This window comes from Ranitomeya variabilis, chromosome 5 (genome assembly GCF_051348905.1).
Source record: "Ranitomeya variabilis isolate aRanVar5 chromosome 5, aRanVar5.hap1, whole genome shotgun sequence".
Lineage (NCBI taxonomy): Eukaryota > Metazoa > Chordata > Amphibia > Anura > Dendrobatidae > Ranitomeya > Ranitomeya variabilis.
Genome location: NC_135236.1, coordinates 517,761,498 through 517,784,625, shown reverse-complemented (window position 1 = coordinate 517,784,625; position 23,128 = coordinate 517,761,498). Strand labels below are relative to the sequence as shown.

At 45.3% G+C, this 23,128-nt stretch overlaps 1 protein-coding gene across 2 annotated transcripts in view; it reads left to right on the top strand.

Annotated features, from left to right (window-relative positions):
• Window positions 1-15,884, top strand: part of LOC143776410 (uncharacterized) — a 29,006-nt gene extending 13,122 nt beyond the window's left edge. For both annotated transcript variants that reach the window (XM_077265788.1, XM_077265787.1), the window contains 3 exons: window positions 94-144; window positions 12,299-12,361; window positions 12,476-15,884. In XM_077265788.1, coding sequence (XP_077121903.1) covers window positions 94-144; window positions 12,299-12,361; window positions 12,476-12,696 — 335 coding nt within the window. In that variant the 3' untranslated portion in view covers window positions 12,697-15,884. The remainder of the gene's footprint in view (window positions 1-93; window positions 145-12,298; window positions 12,362-12,475) is intronic.
• Window positions 15,885-23,128: the final 7,244 nt, after the last annotated feature.

Here is a 23,128-nt window from a genome sequence, read left to right as displayed (position 1 = left end):
TATATAGACTTTGTAGGATAGGATTATTTTTTACTTTTTGAACATTTTCTATAGCATATTCATTCACATTGGTGATTTGTATTTTTGCTTTAGAACCAGTACAGCTCTACAGTGATGAGTCAGAAGATGAGCAATCCCCTGAAGGTATGTAGCTTTTCAATTTTATAAAGATGTCCACAAAATAAATATGAATATACCGTACATATTCGAGTATAATCCGAGTTTTTTTACCCCAGAAAATGGGCTGAAAAAGCCTCCTTGGCTTATACACGAGTCAGTAAAAAAAATAAAAATTTGCAGAGCCACCTCGTTCCCAGCCGACCCTACCGGCGCCGCCTCGTTCCCAGCCAACATTGCCAGCAACCCAGCATAGGAAAACTGCAGGAGGACACAGGGGACCTGCAGACAGACTGTTGCATTTCCTGGCCGACCCTGCTGGTGCTGGCTTGTTCTCAGCCGACCCAGCACAGGAGGACTGTAGGAGGGCTCAGGGTATCTACAGGAGGGCATAGGTGACCTACAGGCTGGCTATAGGAGGGCGCAGAGGGGCACAGGCTGCTACATTTCCCGGCCAACCCTGACGGTGCCGACTAGTGTTGAGCATTCCGATACCGCAAGTATCGGGTATCGGCCGATATTTGCGGTATCGGAATTCCGATACCGATTTCCGATATTTACCGCATATCGGATACCGGAATCGGAAGTTCCCATAATGCTAAGTCCCGGTTTTATTTAATTCAGCCAATGAGAATGATTACAAGTGTGGGCACATCCTGTTTAGCATGGTGGGCATGTAAGTACTGGCAAGGCTGTGATTGGCTGCTGAAATGATGTGATGATGCACTATAAAAAACGCTGCCGCCATTTTGCGCTCACTCTGCTGTGAATTCAGTTAGGGACAGGACGCTGTGTTCTGACTGAGGGCCAGTTGAGATAGCGAATTGCTTCATTGCGCTTTTCCCGCTGTGTGTTCACCTTGCTTTTGCCTTGCAGCGCTGTTTTAACAGCGTTCTGCAAGGTCTCTCTGTGTGTGTGTGTGTGTGTGTGCAGCTCACTCTGTAGTCTGTGTGCAGCCATAGCCGGTTGTATTTAGCTCAGGGGGGTTCACACTGCCTCATACTGTTCTATCCATTGTCCTTTTTTGCTAATAGTGCAGCCTGCTGCACATTTTTTCCAAAATTTCCTATTAGTGGCTTTCCACCCGTATCCAGCTAAATTGTGGAAAAACACTACATAGGATAACATAGAGGAGGGTTTTTGGGCCTTGCAGCGCCGTTTACGGCTGTCTGCACGGTGTCCGTGTGAGTGCATCTCACCTTGTAGTCTGTGTGCAGCCACAGCCGGTTGTATTCAGCTCAGGGTGCGTCACTGCCTCATACCGTAAAATAAATTGTCCTTTTTTGCTAATAGTGCAGCCTGCTGCACATTTTCTAAAAAATTTCCTATTAGTGGCTTTCCACCCGTATCCAGCCAAATTGTGGAAAAACACTACATAGGATAACCTAGAGGATCTTTTTTTGGGCCTTGCAGTGCCGTTTACAGCTGTCTGCACGGTCTCCGTGTGAGTGAAACTCGCTCTGTAGTCCGATCTGCCCCCCCCCCCCAAAAAAAAAGTTAAGTTCACCAAACACACCACTTCACAGTTGTGTAGGCCACATTAACTCATAATAAAGTCTAGTCCACACTTTAGAAAATAGTGTTTCTTATACCTGTTAGGAGGAGCTGTTCAGGAATAAGCACACTAAGGCCTTAGTACTTTTCTGCTTATCTTTATCTGTCAACCAAGATGAAGAGGGCAGGGAGTAAGGCACGTGGGCGCGGAGCAGGGAGAGGAGCAGGGAGAGGACGTGGTGATTCTGTGCCTGCTGCGGGCACCGGTGACTCATCATCACCCAGTTTCAGCAGGGAACAGTCCTTCATGCGCAGCTTTGTAGGAGAGCGCCGTGCACCGCTGCTGCGTGAAGATCTAATTGAAGCCGTTGTCGGATGGATGGCAGCTAACGCATCCACTTCAATTAGTGCCACATCCTCTCAGGCACAGAGCACTGGAGAGCAGCCATCTGTCTCTTCACCACCTGCCAAATTGGCCAGGCAGTCAGAGAGCCCAGGACAGGAGCCGTCTCTACTTCTGTTCTCTGAATCTCTTGGCTTGGAAACGGGGCCAGCCAAGCAGCATTGGAGAAATGGAAGAAGAGGCAGTGTGCAGTGATGCCCAACAGCTTTGTCTCTCTGACTCTGAAGAGGCGGGTGGGCCAGTGCCTCTGGTCACCACAGCGCAGTACGCATCTGATGATGAAACTCAGGAGCCGCTTTCTGGTGCGTACTGTGCTGCCAAGACTACCCAGGAGGAGCAGTTGGTGGCAGAGGGTAGTGGAGATGATGAGGTCCTTGATCCATCGTGGCGTGAGGTACAGGAAGGTGGTGGGAGCAGCTCTGAGGAAGAGATTCTCCGAACGGGAAAAAGAGGGAGAGGGAGGGGGAAGACTGCGGAGCCTGTAGCCTCCACTTTGGCACCCGTTAGGAGCTTGTCTCTTCCAAAAGCCAAAAAGGGCGCTCCCAAGACTTGTAGTGCCTGGTCCTTTTTTGACACAGTTGCAGATGACATTTGCTTTGTCAAATGCAAGCTGTGTCATCAGAAAGTCAAAAGAGGGAAAAATGTCAGCAACCTCAATACCACAAATGTGTGGAAACATGTGCGGAACAGGCACGCGGTGGAGTTACACAAACACACTGAAGACCTAGGCCAACCAACAGCGGCAGCTACCACTTCTTCAGCTCGTGTTGCCTCTTCCTCCAGCTCACACACAGCTGGTTCGGCTTCCTCCCAGGATCGCCATGGAAGAACCTCTGGCACTGTTGTCCAGAGACCCACTGTAATTCCACCCACAGCACAACGTTCCCAGTCATCCTCACACTCCCAGCCCAGTCTACAGCCATCGGTAGTACAGGCATGGGAGAAAAGGCGGCCATTCTCGGCAAACCACCCCCGAGCACAGGCTCTGAATGCAGGCATTGCCAAACTTCTGTCACTGGAAATGCTCTCATTCAGGCTGGTGGAGACTGACAGCTTCCGGGACTTGATGGCATTGGCAGTCCCACAGTACAATGTGCCCAGCCGCTTTTATTTCAGCAGGCAAGTCGTCCCTGCCCTGCACAAGCATGTGGAGGGACACATAAAACACGCGCTACTGAACGCCGTCAGTAGCAAGGTCCACCTCACCACCGATGCGTGGACCAGTCAACATGGACAGGGGCGATACCTTTCCCTCACTGCCCATTGGGTTAATGTTGTTGAGCCGGGTACAGATCATGCGAGTGGCGCAGGACGTGTCCTGCCCACTCCAAGGATTGCAGGAATCCAGTCTGTACGCATTGACTCCTCATACACAAGTTCCTCAGAATCATCGCTGCAGGAGCCGTCACAGTCCACCTCCACATGGACCCGTGAACGTTTACCTGTTACGACCGACATGAGCACAGCCATGGCCAAACGTCAACAGGCCGCCTTGAAATTAGTTTCTTTGGGGAATCGAAGCCACACAGCGCAGGAGCTCTGGAATGCCATCAAGCAGGAGAGCGATGTGTGGTTTGTGCCAGCGAATCTCCAGCCAGGCATGGTAGTGTGTGACAATGGCCGAAATCTGGTGGCAGCTTTGGCCCTTGGCAACCTCACTCACATCCCATGTCTGGCACATGTGCTCAATTTGGTTGTGCAGAGTTTTCTGAGGGACTATCCGGATCTTGATGCACTGCTGCACAAGGCCCGCCTAGAGTGTGCTCACTTGCGGCGTTCCAGCTTGGCAAGATCGCGCATTGCTGCTCTGCAGCGCTGATTCCGCTTTCCGGAACATCGCATCATTTGTGACCTACCTACCAGGTGGAATTCCATGTTACATATGTTGGAGCGGTTGTGTGAGCAGCAGCAAGCAGTAATGGAGTACCAGCTGCATTAGGCGCAAAGAAGTCGCACTCCGCGCCGTTCAGACTTCACAACCACAGAGTGGACCACTATGAAGGACGTCTGCTAGGTTTTGCGTCCCTTTGATTATTCCACGCGGATGGCGAGTGCAGATGATGCACTAGTCAGCATGACTGTCCCCCTTATCTGCCTTCTTCAACAAACACTGCAAGCGCTAAGGGATGATGTTGTGGAAGAGGTGGAGGATGAGGAGTCACCACTTCCATCAGCTTCTGGACAGTCAGCGCCACGTGGTTCCTCACAAAGTCGTAGGCAGGGGACACTTTGTGAGGAGGATGAGGAGTCAATGGACGAGGAAGACCTCCGTCCAGAGGAGGGAGTTACACAATTGTCCAGTAGTCAGCGTGTACAGCGAGGGTGGGGTCATGAAGAGAGGGCAGAGATCACGCCTGAAGCAGGGGACAGCGTTTCTTGGCCAGTTGGCAGTCTGCAGCACATGGTTGATTTCATGCTGCAGTGCCTGAGAGACGATCGCCGCATCGACCACATTCTCAACATGCCTGATTATTGGGTGTACACCCTCCTCGATCCTCGCTACCGGGACAACGTTCAAAACCTCATCCCACCGTTGACCCGGGAGCGTAAAATGCAGGAGTACCAAGACACACTGGTGAATTCCATCATCTTCTCCAGTCCAACTGAGAGGAGTGCTGCTAGTGCTTTACAAAGCAGCTCAGTGCGTCGAGGCAGTGGAGGAGGCTCTGCACAAAGAGGGAGCAGAAGCGGTGCCTCTGCCCAAGGCAAGACCAGTATGGCCAAACTGTGGCACAGTTTTGTGTGCCCGCCCCAAATGTCTACACCATCACCGGCGGCTCCAGTCAGCAGGAGGCAACGGTTTCGTCAGATGGTGACAGACTACATGTCTTGCCCTCTTACTGTACTCCCAGACGGCTCTTCCCCTTTCAAGTTTTGGGTCTCTAAGCTGGATACATGGCCAGAGCTAAGCCAGTATGCATTGGAGGTGCTGGCTTGCCCTGCGGCTAGTGTCTTATCGGAACGTGTCTTTAGTGCCGCAGGTGGTGTACTAACAGACCGTCGCATGCGACTATCCTCCGATAACGTTGACCGGCTTACTTTTCTGGAAATGAACCAGGCCTGTATCTCGCAGGAATTTTCCACTCCTCTGCCTGATTAAGTAATTGGGTGTCATCCAGGTCTCCTGATGTGTTCATCTTTCTACCGCCTGAACTGCAATTCCTGGGCTCCAACACCGCCAGTTGAGGCTCAGAAGTGCAGGCTGCACAGTCAAAACATACGACCCAGTGTTATTGGGTTTCAGTAACGTCAGCTGATCCCCAGCTGTGTAGCCGGCAATGTGTCCTGCGACGGCCATGCTGACACAACATCTGAAATGTAAGGGAACCTGTCTCCCCCCCCCCCAAGCGTTTGTTACTGAAAGAGCCACCTTGTGCAGCAGTAATGCTGCACAAGGAAAAGGTAGCTCTTTTAATTTAGCTTCTTGCACACGCAGAACTTAACACTTATAAAATGTGTCCACTGATACCGTTAAACCGTCCCGGAGGTGGGACTTTCCTTCGTAATGTGACGCAGCACAGCCGTCCTTCCTACCCCCTTGGTGCCGTGCGCCGCCTCCTCAGCGTTGTTTTAAGCTGTCACGGAGCCTGCGCTGTTCTGTTATCCCTTGGCCATGCACACTTATCGCTGCCTGTCTTGTGACATAATTTGGTGTCTGGCTGCGCCTGTGCGGCTGCGCTGCCCGAGATCCCGCCTCGCAGTGTCTTCTGATTTAATCACACTGCGGGCCTGGGATCCATGGCCATGCGCAGTGCATATCCTCGCCTCTCACTCCCCTCCTTCCGGCCTCTTCAGACTGTGCGGCGTCAGCTGATCCAATAGCATGCCACGGCTGTGACACCGCACAGTCTGAAGAAGCCAGAAGGAGGGGAGTGAGAGGTGAGGATATGCACTGCGCATGCCCATGGATCCCAGGTCCGCAGTGGGATTACATTAGATGACACTGCGAGGTGGGATCTCGGGCAGCGTGGCTGCACAGGCTCTGCCAGCCTGCAACCTAAATGATGTCAGAAGATGGCCAGCGCTAAGTGTGCATGGCCAAGGGATAACATAACAGCGCAGGCTCCGGGACAGCTTAAAACAATGCTGAGGAGGCATCACATGGCACCAAGGGGGAAGGAATGACGGCTGTGCTGTGTCACATTACAAAGGAAAGTCCCACCTCCGGGACGGTTTTATGGTGTGAGGGGACACATTACATGAGTGTCTAGTTCAGCGTTTGCAAGGAGCATAATTAAAAGAGCCACCTTTTCCTTTTGCAGCATTAGTGCTGTATAAGATGGCTCTTTCAACAACAAACGCCTGGGGGGGGGTTAAAGGTTCCTTTTCAACTTGTTCCAGTGCAGGCTTCGGCCTACACTCTGCTCCTCCTGCAGACCCTGGGCTCTAACACTGCCAGTTGGTGCCCGGAAGTGCTGGCTGCACAGAGCAAAACACCCGCCATTGTGTCAGTGGGGTTCTGCAATGCCAGCTGTTCCCCTGCTGTGTAGCCGGCAACGTGTCCTGCAAACGCAACGCAGACACAAAGCTGCCACCAGTGCAGGCTTCGGCCTACACTCTGCTCCCCCTGCTGATCCTTTGCTCCAACACCGCTAGTTGGGGCTCTAGGAAGACAATCTTGAATAGGTCCACATCCTGGTTCCAGCACCGTCATCTGGTTCCGGGTAGTGTCAAGGTCACTTACACGCCTATACGTTGTCCCGTCGTGTTGCGGTCGGGTTAGCCAACTCCATGGTGCCTCCAGTTTAGGAGCTTCCAATGTGGGCTGCGGGAATTGGCAATCAAGGCTGGTTCTGTAGTGCCAATAGGCCAAGCTCCCCCTGTAGGACTGTTGGTGTTCGGTAACTGCGGCAGCCTCGCGGCCTAGCTGTTCTCTCTTCTCCTGTGGACCTTCTGGTCCACATCCTGGTTCCAGCACCATCAGCTGGTTCCGGGCAGAGCCTTTGGCTTAGGTGCCTCCTTCTGGGTATCCGAGTTCCGCCAACGTCAGGTGGTCCTGGGTAGTGCTTTTTAACGCGGGTACCTCCTGCTTAGTAACCGGGTTCCAGCACCATCAGCTGGTCCTCAGTCGTGCCATTGGCTCTTGGACCTTCGGGTAGCCATCCGAGTTCCAGTTCTATCAGCTGGTTCTTGGCATTTTCTCAGCCTTCTTGTACCTTCTGCTACATTTCCAAGTTCAAGACCGTAAAGACAACGACCGGGAAGACCACCCCCTAAGATGATGACGACACCAGAGACGACAACCACTGAGATTACGACCCTGAAGACCACCCCTATGACAACGACGACTACTCCGGAGACGATGACCCTGGAGACGACGACCCTGGAGACGACGACATGGAAGACCGAGAAGCAGAAGAACAAGAGGCTGCAGAACAAAGAGCAGAAGAACATTAAGCATAACACTTAATATCAGAGTAAAAGATTATCTAAATTACAGTATATGCAGAAGAAGACTAAGCAGTGTATGGGGGTGAGTCCGTTCATCCTCATGGTGCCCCTGGATAAAGCCTGATGCTGCAGGCCAAACTGAACGCGGACAAATGTAACTCTTTTGTGACAGGCAGAATGGAAGGTGTAATCTTCAAACTTTTATAGATAACAACTAGGGTTGAGCGAAACAGATCGGCACTTTTCCAAAGTCGCCGACTTTTAGCAAAGTCGGGTTTCGTGAAACCCAACCCGATCCCACTCTGGGATCGGGTCGGCGATCTCTACTGAAAAGTCGGGTTTCGTTATACAGTGTGTATATATATATATATATATATATATATATATATATATATATATATATATATATATATATATATGTATATATTTTAACTTCAGCGCGATACAGCAGGAAAGCCGGTAATTCAATTTCCGGCTTTTCATTTCTCCTGCCAAAACCCAACATGATATGAGACATGGTTTACATACAGTAAAGCATGTCATATCCTCATTTTTTTGGCATATTCCACACTACTGTTAGTAGTGTGTATATGCAAAATTTCGGCACTCTAGCTCTTAAATTTAAGGGTTAAATGGCGGAAAAAATTGGCATGGGCTCCCGCGCAATTTTCTCCGCCAGAGTAGGTAAAGCCAGTGACTGAGGGCAGATATTAATAGCCTGGAGAGGGTCCATGGTTTTTGCCCCCTCCCCTCCCCCCTGGCTAAAAACACCTGCCCCTAGCTAACCCAGAAAAGGCACATCTGTAAGATGCGCCTACTCTGGCACTTGGCCACTCTCTTCCCATTCCCGTGTAGCGGTGGGATATGGGGTAATGAAGGGTTAATGCCACCTTGCTATTGTAAGGTGACATTAAGCCAGATTAATAATGGAGAGTCGTCAATTATGACACCTTTCCATTATTAATCCAATTGTATGAAAGAGTTAAAAAAAACACACACATTATTAAACATTATTTTAATGAAATAAACACACCGTTTGTTTTAATATTTTATTGTACGCTCAATCCACTGGCTGAAGACCCTCGTTCTGTAACAAATAAAAAATAAGAAACCAACAATATACATACCTTCCGTAGATCTGTAACGTCCCACGTTGTAAATCCATCTGAAGGGGTTAACATATTTTACAGCCAGGAGCTCTGCTAATGCAGCGCTGCTCGTGGCTGTAAAACCCCGGGGAATGAAGGTAATGTAGGTCAATGACCTATATTTACCTTCATTCGCGGTGATACGCCCTCTGCTGGATTCAGGTGGATTGGCAGTACAATAAAATATTAAAACAACCTGTGTCTTTATTTCATTAAAATACTTTTTAATAATGTGTGTGTGTTTTTTTAACCATTTAATGCAATTGGATAAATAATGGATAGGTGTCAGAATTGACACCTCTCCATTATTAATCTGGCTTAATGTCACCTTACAATAGCAAGGTGACATTAACCCTTCATTACCACATATCCCACTGCTACACAGGAGTGGGAAGAGAGTGGCCAAGTGCCAGAATAGGCGCATCTTCCAGATGTGCCTTTTCTGGGGTGGCTGGGGGCAGATGTTTTTAGCCAGGGGGGGGCCAAAAACAGTGGACCCTCTCTAGGCTATTAATATCTGCCCTCAGTCACTGGCTTTACTACTCTGGCGGAGAAAATTGCGCGGGAGCCCACGCCAATTTTTTCCACGATTTAACCCTTAAATTTAAGAGATAGAGTGCCGAAATTTTGTTATTAACAACTACGGGAATGCCTGTCACAAATAAGAATATGATGAAGTAGAATATGAAGAATAATAATAGTTGAATAAAAAGAATACGAAGAATGTAACACAAAAAATAGGTAGAAGATGAAGAAGATTAATAAGGTGAAGAAGAAGTTGATGTCAAAGATATTGAAAGACAAACAATAACTCACTGGCGCTAATGAAATATTATATATGTGCAAGCTGCTGATATCAGACGGGTGCCGTGACTCGCCCGTCACACCTACTGGTGAAACAAAATAATCATAAAAATAAGATATCGCGCTATAGCACTGTATGTGTGAACCAACTTACTAAATTCGACAGAGACCTGTACTACTATACCATAAACTAATAATAAAATAATATAACAATGATACTATAAAGTATAATGAGCTACCACCATTCAAAGTCACAGGAACAATATAAATGAATAGTTAATGTACAGAGGGTGAGCTATGCTCCTTACCTAGAGGGTAGCTTAAGGCAGATTTACAGCTGGTACAACGATGCTGATAATAGATGTCAATAGTTGAAGGTGCTAGACACTTTGCGGCAGAAGTACCAAAATAGCCTATGCTGTGCTGGTAAAGCGATGCTGGTGGTGGGTGTCAATAGCTGGGAATGTTAGACACTTGGCGGCAGGAGTAGGTAACAAGATAGCCTGTGCTCTACGAGCGCGCAGAGCCAGGAGCGCTCCGGCCGGTAGCGATCCTGGATGCGCGTGTGGAAGAATGGCCGCCGCTGCTAGCCAGCAGCGTGTGACGTCACAAGAGCCTACGGCGTGTAGCACAGGACAAAAAGGGGCTAACCAACGCGTTTCGAGGGACTCCGTCCCTCTTCGTCAGGGTTACCGCCCCCTCACTGCCGGTCGCTATATATAGGTTGGTAATATAATTAGTGAACCAGCAAATTAACCCCTTTGGAAAAAAAAATATATATAAGGATGTGCAATGGTAATTAACAATGGTTAACAATATACAGGATATATAGAATATATATAGTGTAAAAATACCGGCAATACCTAAATAAAATAACATAAAAACAATTTTATTTTATTTGTATTATAGTTAAAATTGTAATTAGAATTAGAAGGAACCACATACGTATACTACTGATGGTAGGGTATATAAATTCCACATATAAGCTCCACATATAAGCAATAAATACGAAGTATAAATAAATAAATATATATATATATATATATATATATAAACCTATGATTATTCTATACATACTGGACAATAACAGCACGTCCTGACTTCTCTTTCTAAAAACTAATATTGTTAATTTTATTCATATTAAAAACCTATATAAAAATAGAAAAGTTAGAACAGATTAAAACGCATATAATTCCAATTCATAATTAAGGCCCATAGGGGCCAAACTATTTAAATTAAAAATCCATAGGGATTCAACCCTAGACATTTTCATTAGATAGTCACCACCCCTTTGGCTATGGGGGACAATCTGTATGCCGCAAAAAGTGACATTTCTCAGGGATTGATTATGTCTTTCTTTAAAATGGCGAGAAAGGGGGTGCCCCAAAAAGCCCTTTTGTATATTTTTGAAATGTTCCCTGATACGCTCCATAAGGCGGCGTTAGGTACGACCCACATATAACTTCCCGCACGGGCATTTAATATAATAAATAACCCCCGAGGAAAAACAGGAAATATTTTCCTTAATTAAAAACTCTCTAGTGCCATTTGTATCATAAAATGCATTTATTCGGGTCTTTTTAAAAGAGGTATGTAGGCAGCCAAAACAACCGCCGCATGGTAAAAAACCAGCATTCAGTGGGTTCGCTGTTTGAGCACCTTTTTTGCTATTAATGGCCACAGTAGGGGCTACAAGGTTCCCCAACGTTTGTGCCTTCCTATATATAAACCTAGGGTAAGGAGGAAGGAGTTCCCCTACCACTTTATCTTGCTGTAAGACGGGCCAATGTTTGCGGATGATGCGGGTAAATTTATTGTAACCCGCATGGAATTGCGTGACAAATGGTAGACCATACACCTGTTCTGACAAGTCACCATGCATTGGGTCCTCTTTAGGTGTTGGTGCAAGTAGAGTACGTCTATCTGTTCCGGCCAATTCGTTTCTCGTTTTTTCCAACAGCGGCCTAGGGTACCCTTTTTCCACAAATTTCTTAGTAAGGAAGCTTGACTCCAAATGGTAGTTCTCAATCGTTGAGCAATTACGTCTTAACCTTGTGAATTGCCCTCTGTACATTAACTATTCATTTATATTGTTCCTGTGACTTTGAATGGTGGTAGCTCATTATACTTTATAGTATCATTGTTATATTATTTTATTATTAGTTTATGGTATAGTAGTACAGGTCTCTGTCGAATTTAGTAAGTTGGTTCACACATACAGTGCTATAGCGCGATATCTTATTTTTATGATGTCAAAGATGCTGATGATGATGAATAAGAAAGTGTGGGAAAAGTAAATAAAAAAGTTGATGGGCGTGGAAGTAGTCAAACATCAATATCTGACAAAATAAAAAAATTCTTAACATAGTCAATATCTTTGTAACTCCGAACGTCTTTAAAAAAATTAAAATTCCTGCTATTCTATTTGATTGGGCTAAACCTCTATGCCTTTAATGTCTCCGCCACCTCCCCCAATACATCCTACATTATTCTTAGTTGTTTTCCTTCATGTAGAATGAACCAACAAGGAAAGAAAGGGTTTATTTTAATTCCGATATTTTGGTCCCATTGACTTGCATTGGTATCGGTATCGGCGATATCCGATATTTTTTGAATATCGGCCGATCCAATCCGATACCGATACTTTCCGATATCGGAAGGTATCGCTCAACACTAGTGCCGACTTGTTCTTGGCCAACCCAGCATAGGAGGGCACAGGGTACCTACAGGCTGGCTACAGGAGGGCACAGGGGACTTACAGGCTGGTTACAGAAGAGTAGTGGGGGGCTACAGAGGGGCACAGGCTGCTGTATTTCCCACCCTCGGCTTATATGAGGGTCAAAGTTTTTTCCCACTTTTTTATGTTAAAAGTCGGGGGGGTTGGGTTATACACGAGTATATACAGTATATATTTTATATATATAATCTTTTTCTTCTTTAGAACAAATTCAGCACCAAAGTGAGTCAGAGCTTGGGCAGGACCATAAACTAAAGAAATCAGAAGGCATGTGTTCTTTTAAATTTTATATTGTTGTATTGGAATACTATATCATGCAATTCTCATATATTGATCTGAAAACCGGTATTTTAAAAAATATATATTTTTTTCATTTTTCAGGCCGAAAACCTGTAAAGAAGATACCTTGGAACAGGGAGGAAGTGAAGGCTGTAGAGAAACATATGATTAAATTTATTCATAAATGTAAAGTGCCTGGAAAAAATGACTGTGTGGCATGTATCGCTGCAGAACCATCTGCACTGAAAGACAGAAACTGGCTTGCTGTTAAGTTTTACATAAAGAACCGCATAACAGCTCTAAAACGCAATCCGATAGAATAAACACAACATTTTGAGCCAGGCACCGGGTTTTAAGTTTGGTTAAATTATAGGTTAGCATACTAGAAAAGAACAAAAGAAATTTAATTCTACCTAAAACCTAACAGTTCTATCCCCTACTCTGAGCCTCAAACTCATGGGGCTTATAGTAGGTGGAACAGGAAATCCGGGGATGTATTTTTTATACTTGCCCCCATTCCCATACTGTGCTAGTCCACAGTCAGTAGATGTACAAGAAGAGTGACTCTTTTCATTCTATTCTCTATGGGAAAGCAGAGTGAAAAGTCACTTTTCTGTTTATGCTCAGACTTTGGAAAGACACAGTGCAAGAATTTACCATAGGGGTATAAAATGACAGTTGTTACACGGATATAAAATGAAAAGTTTTTATTAACAATAAATACTAGACCATGGTAATGTGGCAACGTTTCGGGCTACAAGCCCTTTGTCAAGCCGTAACATAAAATGCGCAGGGTCTAGAATGATAAAATACATATAATCAATTAAAATATTAATAAACACATAAGAAGATATAAAAAAGTTTACATGTCGTACATAATATAAATAAAAACGGGGTATCCTGATTCTGAATCATAAAAAGTGTTTCACGCCACTTCTCGGAATATCACAACAGTGACAGCCACATTACCATGGTCTAGTATTTATTGTTAATAAAAACTTTTCATTCTATATCCGTGTAACAACTGTCATGTTATAAACCTATGGTAAATTTAGATCTACAGAAGTAATGGTTCCATCAACTTGATCGTGGGTGACTTTTTATTGGTTCTCTTGTTGTAAACTCTACGGAAACACGTATCAGTTTTCCGGTATACACCGTGCAGTCCCACCACCAAGTGTGGGGTAGCCATTTAATTTGGCCAAGTCCTTCTAGGGGGTTATTGTGTGTATATATTTTTTACTGCTTTGGTCATCCCCAAGTGGCACCACTCTTTCCTTCCTTTTTAGTCAACTATTTTTGTTTTAGATCAGTGCAAGAATGGGTGACCATATGAGTATAAAACCCCAGACTCCTTGGTCCCCTACTTTAAAGGGGTACTGCATTGCTTTGTTAGGCTGAGAGCATGCGCCTGGGTATTACAACCCGACACATATCAGGCGGGCGGAGAACGGGGCCGTACGTATTGCAACCAGTACGGCATGGCCCCAGCTCTCTATCTTACTTGTCAAATGACAGTACCCCTTTAAGCCCTATATGTTACTTTATGGGATTCATAATAGCTGACAGAGCTCCTTTAATATATCCAAATAAAAGTCCATGTACCTGGGCAACATAAAAATAACTACAAAAATGAACCAATATAAATAGCAAATACACACAGTCAAGCATTGCAAGTAAGTTATTGATATGATAAGGCCAATTAATGTCCCTTTATTGAACAGCTGGCCCTACCCAGCAGCAGGACAACTGCCGCCATGATAATGAAATGTTTGTAAGTGATCAATAAAAACAAGCGACCCCACTGATGTTCGGGTCAAACCAGATTGACCTGATTTCACTTATAGTCAGGATTGAGATGCCCAAATCTGATCTTTCTCTCTCCAGCATTAATTTGAAAAACATTTTTTTCCTTCAGTCTTCAAAGTCATCCCTAGTCAATAAAACAACAAAAATGTATGGCAATATACAAATGCAAGAGATGATGGGCAAGTAAAATTATAAAAGATTAAGGTGCTGGAAACAGTTATTACAGAAAACATTTGTGGCAATTGTGTAAAAAAAAAAAACCTATAATCCCAAAAGTGTGTGTAACACATGATGTCCAATATGGGCTAACAATAACTGTCGAGTTGTTGAAGGGGTTCTGTTGTCACAACTTTTTTTCTGCAATATGATATGATAATCGGTGTGCCATAGCATGTTGCAGAAATGCGACTTACCTCTTCCCTCCGCTCCTCCAGGTCTTCTCCGGTCCTCTTTGCCGTTGTTTACTGGCAGGTATTCCAGGATGCATTGGTGCGGAGCATTTGACTGCTGTGGAGCAAATCTCACGTTTACAGTGGTCACATGCTCTGCACCACCATCCCAGGCAATGCTTCCACTGTGCATGCCTGGGATTTCGTGAAGGTGCCCCCCCATTCATGGGTTGGAACGCCATCATATGATGTTCGGATACACTGCACCTTCCGGCCTTTGGTCCTTCAGCCACAAGTGGCTAGAAACGCTCAAAAAGAGTGTTTCTAACAGAGGTGCTGGAGAGCCAGGATGCCAGAATTGCTCTGGGAACACCATTATTGTCCGGACCAGGACCTAGGGGCGCAACAATAGGCGAGTACACCTGTTTGGTTCCAGAACCCCTTTAGGTTTAATGATAAAAGACTTGTACCTGCATGTCTGAAAGTGGTATAGTACAAGCAGGTGTGCAATATAGCCGCTTGTCCTTTATTTGATATGGTACACTAGGGATATCAATAGGCCCTATTATATGAATAGCACACCTGTAAATCTTGACTGTGCGTTTTGTTTTTCACATTTATTTTCATAGCACTGTATGCTTATGTTGCTCAGGTACATAAGCTTTTACTTGGACATATTGAATGGTAAGTATTAGATTGAAATTATTTTTGTTCTCGGTTTCTCTAAAGCATTTTACCATTGCTAACATTGTGTCTAGTTGATGATACATAGGTCAACATAACTAAATAGTTTTGGGTTAATTTCAACTTAAATTTTAAATGGAAAGAAGGTTTCCCAGAAACCCAGGACCAACAAAGGTATTACTAAAAGAAACTCCAAGATTTTGATCTGTTTTACCAAAGGCTTTTTGTGACCTCAGTGTACTCGCCCTCCTTCCAGAACTTGTGAACTGTTCTTACTCCACTCTGTTTCAACCCTGCAACTTCAATTGTTTTACATATGTATTTTATATAAATGTTGAATAAATTGGTTACTTTAGCATTCAATATTTGTCTGTCACATTTATTTATTAATTTACCTACACTGTAGGTCTAACTGTATTACTGTCTAACTTCAGTACTGGGATCATAGTTCGCTCCAACCCCATCCATTGTAGCAATAGCCCAGCTGTATATTAGTACTGCTTTTGTGCTCACTTCATCCAAATCATGTTACCATATGTCAATTGTAAAATATTCTCTTAAAAACTTAAAGGAGTATTCCGGGAATAGAGAATTCTTGTCAGCCGGCAGGACACCTGTAGGGATAGGAGGCGGACTGGTACTTACCATCACCCGCGGTCTCTTGTCCTGAGCAGGGGCTCCCGTCACCGGCGCTACAAAAACCGGAAGTGTCTCGCACCACGTCATTGTACACCTGATTGCCAGCCACTCACAGGCTTCAGAAGCAGATCGAGCCTACCCAGTGAAGCGTGAGTAGCCACCGGTAACATGAACGATAGATGCCAGCCCGACACTTTGGGACTTTGTGGCGCCGGTGATGGAGGCTGCTGCATGGCATGTAAGGCCGCCGGTGACGAGACTATAAGCACCAGTCCCCCTTCTCTCCTTACAGGTGTCCTGCCAGGTACTGGGAATTCTGTATTCCCAGAATACCCCTTTAATGTAGAGTTAGGTCATTTTGCAGGAAGGAAATAATACATGAACTTTAAGGGCCTGAATGCAACATCAATGGTAATATTGGTAAGGCTGGTGTTACACGCACCATTTTCTATAAAAATCCATTGGCCTGTACTTATCACTCTGTCTTAATCACCTATAGCAACTAATCAGAGGTTGATACCAAAGCTGTGATTGGTTATTATGGGCAAATCAAACATTTTTTGTTCTCAAACAGATCATTAAATGTTTATACCTGTTTTTCTTCGCAGAAAAATGCTGCTGACAGATTGGCTAGAACTGAACAGGGAAAGTATAATAACCACAAAATAAAAAGCATTTTAGATGGAGCATTTTCTCACTTTGTATTTCGTGGGTAATTGGCAGTTTGTTTAAAAAAACAGCATGGTCTTGGTGTGGTGATTTTTTTTTTTCAACAAGTTAGGACTCTCCCATACGAATGTATTTGCCCGTCTGTGCAGTGTCCGCAATTAGGGACCAAAGCTTTGGTCCCTATTTGCGGACACTGCACAGACGGGCAAATACGCTTGTGTGGGCGAGCCTTAAATGTAATTTCTCCTATAGACCTCCAGTGTTAGTGACCTAACAGCAGAAAAATATCTTAGTCCCCAGGTGGTTAAAACCCTGAGATGTGTGTATTTACAGATGTCCTCAGATGGTCATTGGACATGAAACGGTCCTCACAAGGATAGTAAAAGTCAGGTTCCTTATTTCCCTTATTTTAAGCAATATTGATTAGCTCAAGTGATAACTGTGGTTACACATTGCACTTAAATATTCCTATGTGATTGCCTTGTTAATATCACTGCAGGGAATGGTAGTCCCCACAATACATGTTCCAGCCAGGTGTCCCCCTAAAGCACTTAAAACGAGTATGTGTGTGTGTGTGTGTGTGTGTGTGTGTGTGTGTATGCAAATATGTGTGCCTAATAGGCTAATTAAGGTCTGAAACCTTGGTCAAAGTTACACCTAAAAAAAGTAAATTTCCTAACAAATTCATTCAAGACCATGTTGCAAAAATTAGTACTCCCAAATGAACTTTTTAGGACCAAAGTTAAGCTTTAGATTACAAAATTCTAATTAACAAGAATTCTACCACAGTTAAGTCTAATTATTCATTAAACAGGTGTCCAACAAATAGTTGATGATAAAAGGGCACTATTTAGCAAGAAAACCCCTTCTCATTTCATGATGTCAGCAATAGCACCACATGGTAGAGAAATGTCATAAAACCTGAGATACAAAATAATTTATTTACACACGAAAGGTGAAGGCTACAAGAAGATCAACAAAGCTTTACTTAGCAAGAATACTGTAGCAAAAGTTATAAACATGTTTTTGCAAAGATGGAACTGCGACCATCCCACAGAGATTTCAAAGCTGACCACGGAAGTTAGCATCTAAACAGGAGCTATGAGAAGGGTTGATGAAAGTCGACATTCAAGTTCACTGCTGTTAGATAAAGAAGTAGAAAACTAAATCAGAGGGGGGTTCTCGTGACACAATATGGCATATACTGCAGAAGAAGGCTATGTATAGATGTCCACTAAAGAAGCCTCTGTTAAAGCCCATGTCTTCATGTGGGGCTGCATGAGTGGTGTGGGTCTCAGTGATAACATTTCATTGATGGTATCATGAATGCACAGATGTACTGCCCTATATTGAAAGAGAAGATGCTACTAGATGGGCACTTTTCCAACATGGCAATGATCCAAAATACACACCTAAGGCAACTGTTGCATTTCTGAAGAATAAGTGAAAGTAGTTCAGTGGCCAACTATGTCTCCTGATCTGAACCCAATCAGACACATATGGGCAACTCTGAAGAGACAACTTGAGCATCACTCTCCACCCAGCATCCATGCTCAAAAAGAAATAATTTTGATGACTAGAAAAAAGTAGATGTTGCAATATGTTACTAACTTGTTCATTCCGTGCAAGAAGACTTGGCGCTGTCCTGAAAACTCATGTCGGTTAAGCTGTTCATTCTTTGTAGTCAAAGATGACAATGGATTCAGGGTTTAGAGAAGGATCAGTGGCTGTGGGTCTGGAAGTGACTGATGAGGCCAAACTGGGCCTGGAAGGCTCACACACATACATGACATAAGTATGTAGATATAGTCAGGACCTTAGACCTTTCTTTTTGCCTCAAAGATGCCACTGTCTTCAGCTGCATGTGCTCCTGAGGTGATCATGCCTCGCAACCTTGACAGTCTAGGGCAAGCTTCTCCCATTTGTTGATGTTGACTGCCATGTTTTTGAGAAACGCTTTAAGGCAGTCTTTGTAACGTCTCTTCTGCCCCCCCCCCTTCCCCCGGCTGTTCGCTTTCCCTGACACAGTTCTCCATATGGCAGTTGTTTAGGCAATTGACTGTCTGGCATTCGGATGACATGTCCAGCCCATTTGGCTTGGGCTTTCACCAGGAAAGTGTAAATGCTGCAGAGCTCAGCTTGTTCCAGAATTGACATGTCAGGTACATTGTTTTACCTCCTGATGTGGAGAATTCTACAGAGGCAACTCAGGTGAAAGTGATTGTGCTGGTTGGCATGCTGGCTATAGGGAGTCCAGGTCTTGCTGGCATAGAGAAGTGTGGAAAGGACCACCACACATTAGTTCTTCAGCTTGGTGATAAGGCTGAGTCCCTTTCATTCCCAGATGTTCTTACGGAGTCACCAAAAGGTGGTGCTGGCTTTGACAATTCTGTTGTTGAACTTAGAGAATCTATGGTCACTATGCAGGAGAGTGTGCTACTCAGGTGGGTGAAATTGTCGACTACTTCGAGGTTGTGCTCCTTCACTGTAATGCATGGGTCCTGGTATGGCTTTCATGGAACAGGTTGGAACATAGCTTCTGTCTTTCTAGGATTGATAACGAGACCGAAGTTGTCACAAGCTTGTGAAAAAGAGTTTATTTCACGCTGCATCTGATGGTGTTGAGTGCGCAGTCATCAGCAAATAAAAAGTCATGGATGACCATCTCATCTTTGTAGCAACCTTCAGGTGTCAGACCCGTAGAAGCGCTGTCTTGAGCGCGAAACGGCCGTCGTCCTTCCCTGCTCACTCTACCCTCGGCTTCACTCCCCCGTGCCGTGAAGATGTATTGTTACTTGCTTCAATAAAGAAAAGTTCTGATCACAGGATCGGTGAGTGTTGCCGCGTTTACTCTGACTGCTATATATATATGTATATATATATATATATATTTATATATATACATACATACATACACACGCATATTCTATTACCAAAATGCAAAGTGAATGAGCAAAAGAGAAATAGAAATCAAAATAACATTTGACATGACCAGCCTGTGCCTTTAAAACAGTATGCATCTCTATATATATCCATTTACAGTGGACACAATCCTATTTTTTGTCCAGTCCTTTTGCCTTTTGATTTTTTTCCACTGCCACTTAGAATGTTGCTTAGAAACCAGCAGCACCAGTAAGTACAAAAGTGAAGATGGCGTGTTTTCTGACTTGTTCAGGATGCTGAAAAGCATTTATTGCTATTTTAACTTTCTGCAAACTGTCAGCATTTTGTGAAATGACATAATAATTTCATGTACAGTGTTTTGGGAAATTACCTACATGAAATGTAAGGATTTTTAGCTTCTGACTCTGAATATATTTCATCATGCAATTTAGCAAGTTTCAATACTTCATCTAACTTAAGGGGGTGCTTTAAAGAGGTTTCCACTACTTTTCAACTGACGACCTATTTTTAGGATAGGTCATCAATGTCTGATTGGCCAAGGTCTGACACAACAGCACCCCGCCAATCAGCTGTTCGGATTTCAGTGACCCAAAACACGGAGGAGAATAAAGTTCATTTTCTCATCAGAGCATTCAGCTTTGTGCAGACTCTGGGCAGGTTAGTAACACTATTTACTTGCAGATTAAGCCCATATTTGCAGATTAATAGCATTTTTGCTGGTGACAGGTTCCCTTTAAATGGGAGATTTACGATGAAGGAAAACAGTACGCCTCTCCAACCACCATCTGGGAAGTTTTAGTTGGTGCTGCTCAAAAAATACATTGTCAGCAAATTAAGAAACTAAAAGTCTCCATGGGTAGAAGGCTTTTGATGGTTATTGAAAATATGGGTGGCTACACTGGTCAATGATATTTATTTGAAATGTCAGAAATGTTTTTTTGTACAATTTGACTACTTTGGTTATTATTTTCACTTAACCAGATGAACATAAACCATTGAGATGGGAAATTTTACTTTTTTCAATGAGTTGCATAATAATTCTGCATACTACTACTAATAATAATAATTTTATTTCCATAGCACCAGCATATTCCGCAGCACTTAGTTGACCGATAATTACGCATACATAAATTGTCCCCTCAGAAAGACAAAACCTCACTGATACGTTGTGACCAGGGTTGGACTGGCCTGGCGGGGTACCGGGGATTTCCCCGGTGGGCCATTGACTGTGGGGAGGACAGGAGGAGAAGATCAAGAAGGAAAAAAAAAAGTCTGCGGTTTTTAGGGGCACAGGCCCTTTTAAAAGCGCAGGCCACATATTTGCAGTGGCGCGCGCATGCAGTGTTCATTAACTGAACCGATCAATACTGAACAGTGTGCGCCCGGCGTTACCAGCGTCAGTGTCATGCGCTGCATGCGACAGGCACACACATTCACCGCCGGCCTCTGCTATGTGGGCGGCCATGTTAGTATGTGCGTGCCGACCTGCAGAGGAGGAGGACGCCGCCTAGAGCGCAGGAAGATAAGAGGAATCTTTTTTTTTTCTTTTCTCTCTCTCTCACATTCGGAGGGGGGCCCAGGATGGATACACATACAGGGGGGCAGGATGAATACACATATGGGGGCCCAGGATGGATACACATACAGGGGAAGGATGGATAAACATACGGGGGGCAGGATGGATACACATACAGGGGTTCAGGATGGATACACATATGGGGGGCAGGATTGATACACATACGGGGGTTCAGGATGGATACACATACAGGGGAAGGACGGATAAACATACGGGGGGGCAGGATGGATACACATACAGGGTGGCCCAGGATGGATACACATACAGGGTGGCCCAGGATGGATACACATACAGGGTGGCCCAGGATGGATACACATACTGGGGGGCCCAGGATGGATACACATACGGGGGCCCAGGATGGATACACATACGGGGGCCCAGGATGGATACACATACAAGGGAGCACAGAATGGATACACATACACAGGGCCAGGATAGATACACATATAGGGGGCCCAGGATGGATACACATATGGGGGCAGGATGACTACACATATGGGGACCCAGGATGGATACACATATGAAGAGCAGGATGAATATACATATGGGGGGCAGGATGGATACCCATACGGGTACAGGATGGATACACATGCCGGGTTCAGGATGGATACACATAGGGGGGCCCAGGATGGATACACATACGGGGGTTCAGGATGGATACACATACGGGGGCAGGACGGATGAACATACAGGGGGCAAGATGGATACACATATGATGGCCCAGGATGGATACACATACGGGGGCCCAGGATGGATACACATACGGGGGTTCAGGATGGATACACATACGGGGGTTCAGGATGGATACACATACGGGGGCAGGACGGATGAACATGCGGGGGGCAGGATGGATACACATATGATGGCCCAGGATGGATACACATATGGGGTTCAGGATGGATACACATATGGGGGTTCAGGATGGATACACATACAGGGGTTCAGGATGGATACACATATGGGGAGGCAGGATGGATACACACATGGGGTCCAGGATGGATACACATACGGGGGCAGGATGGATATACATACGGGGGTTCAGGATGGATACACATATAGGGGGCAGGATGAATACACATATGGGGGCAGGATGGATACACATACGGGGGCCCAGGATGGATACACATACGGGTGGCAGGATGAATACACATATGGGGACCCAGGATAGATACACATAGACATACGAGGGGCAGGATGGATACACATATGATGGCCCAGGATGGATACACATACGGGGTTCAGGATGGATACACATATGGGGGTTCAGGATGGATACACATACTGTACAGGGGGCAGGATGGTTACACATATAGGGGTTCAGGATGGATACACATACAGGGGAAGGACGGATAAACATACAGGGGGCAGGATGGATACACACGGGTAAAGGATGGATACACATATGGGGAAGGATGGATACACATACGGGGGTTCAGGACGGATGAACATACGAGGGGCAGGATGGATACACATGGGGGCCAGGGGCAGGACAAGGGTCCAGGATGGATACACATGGGGGCAGGATTGATACACATATGGGGGGCCCAGGATGGATACACATGGGGGCCAGGGACAGGACAAGGGGCCAGGATGGATACACATACGGGGGACCAGGATGGATACACATATGGGAGGCCAGGATGGATACACATATGGGGGCCTGGATGGATACACATGGGGGCCAGGGGCAGGACAAGGGGCCAGGATGGATACACATGGAGGCAGGATTGATAAACATATGGGAGGAAGGATGCATACACATACAGGGGGCAGGATGGATACACATACGGGAGGCAGGATGGATACACATACAGGGGGCAGGATGGATACACATACAGGGGCAGGATGGATACACATACATGGTGGTCCAGGATGGATACACATACGGGGGGCCCAGGATGGATACACATATGGGGGGCCAGGATGGATACACATACGGGGGGCAGGATGGATACACATACGAGGGGCATGTGGCAGGACAAGAGGCCTGGATGGATACACATGGGGGGCCAGGATGGATACATGTGGGGTGCCAGGATGGAGATATGGGGGGCAGGACAAAGGGCCGGATGGATACGTATGGAG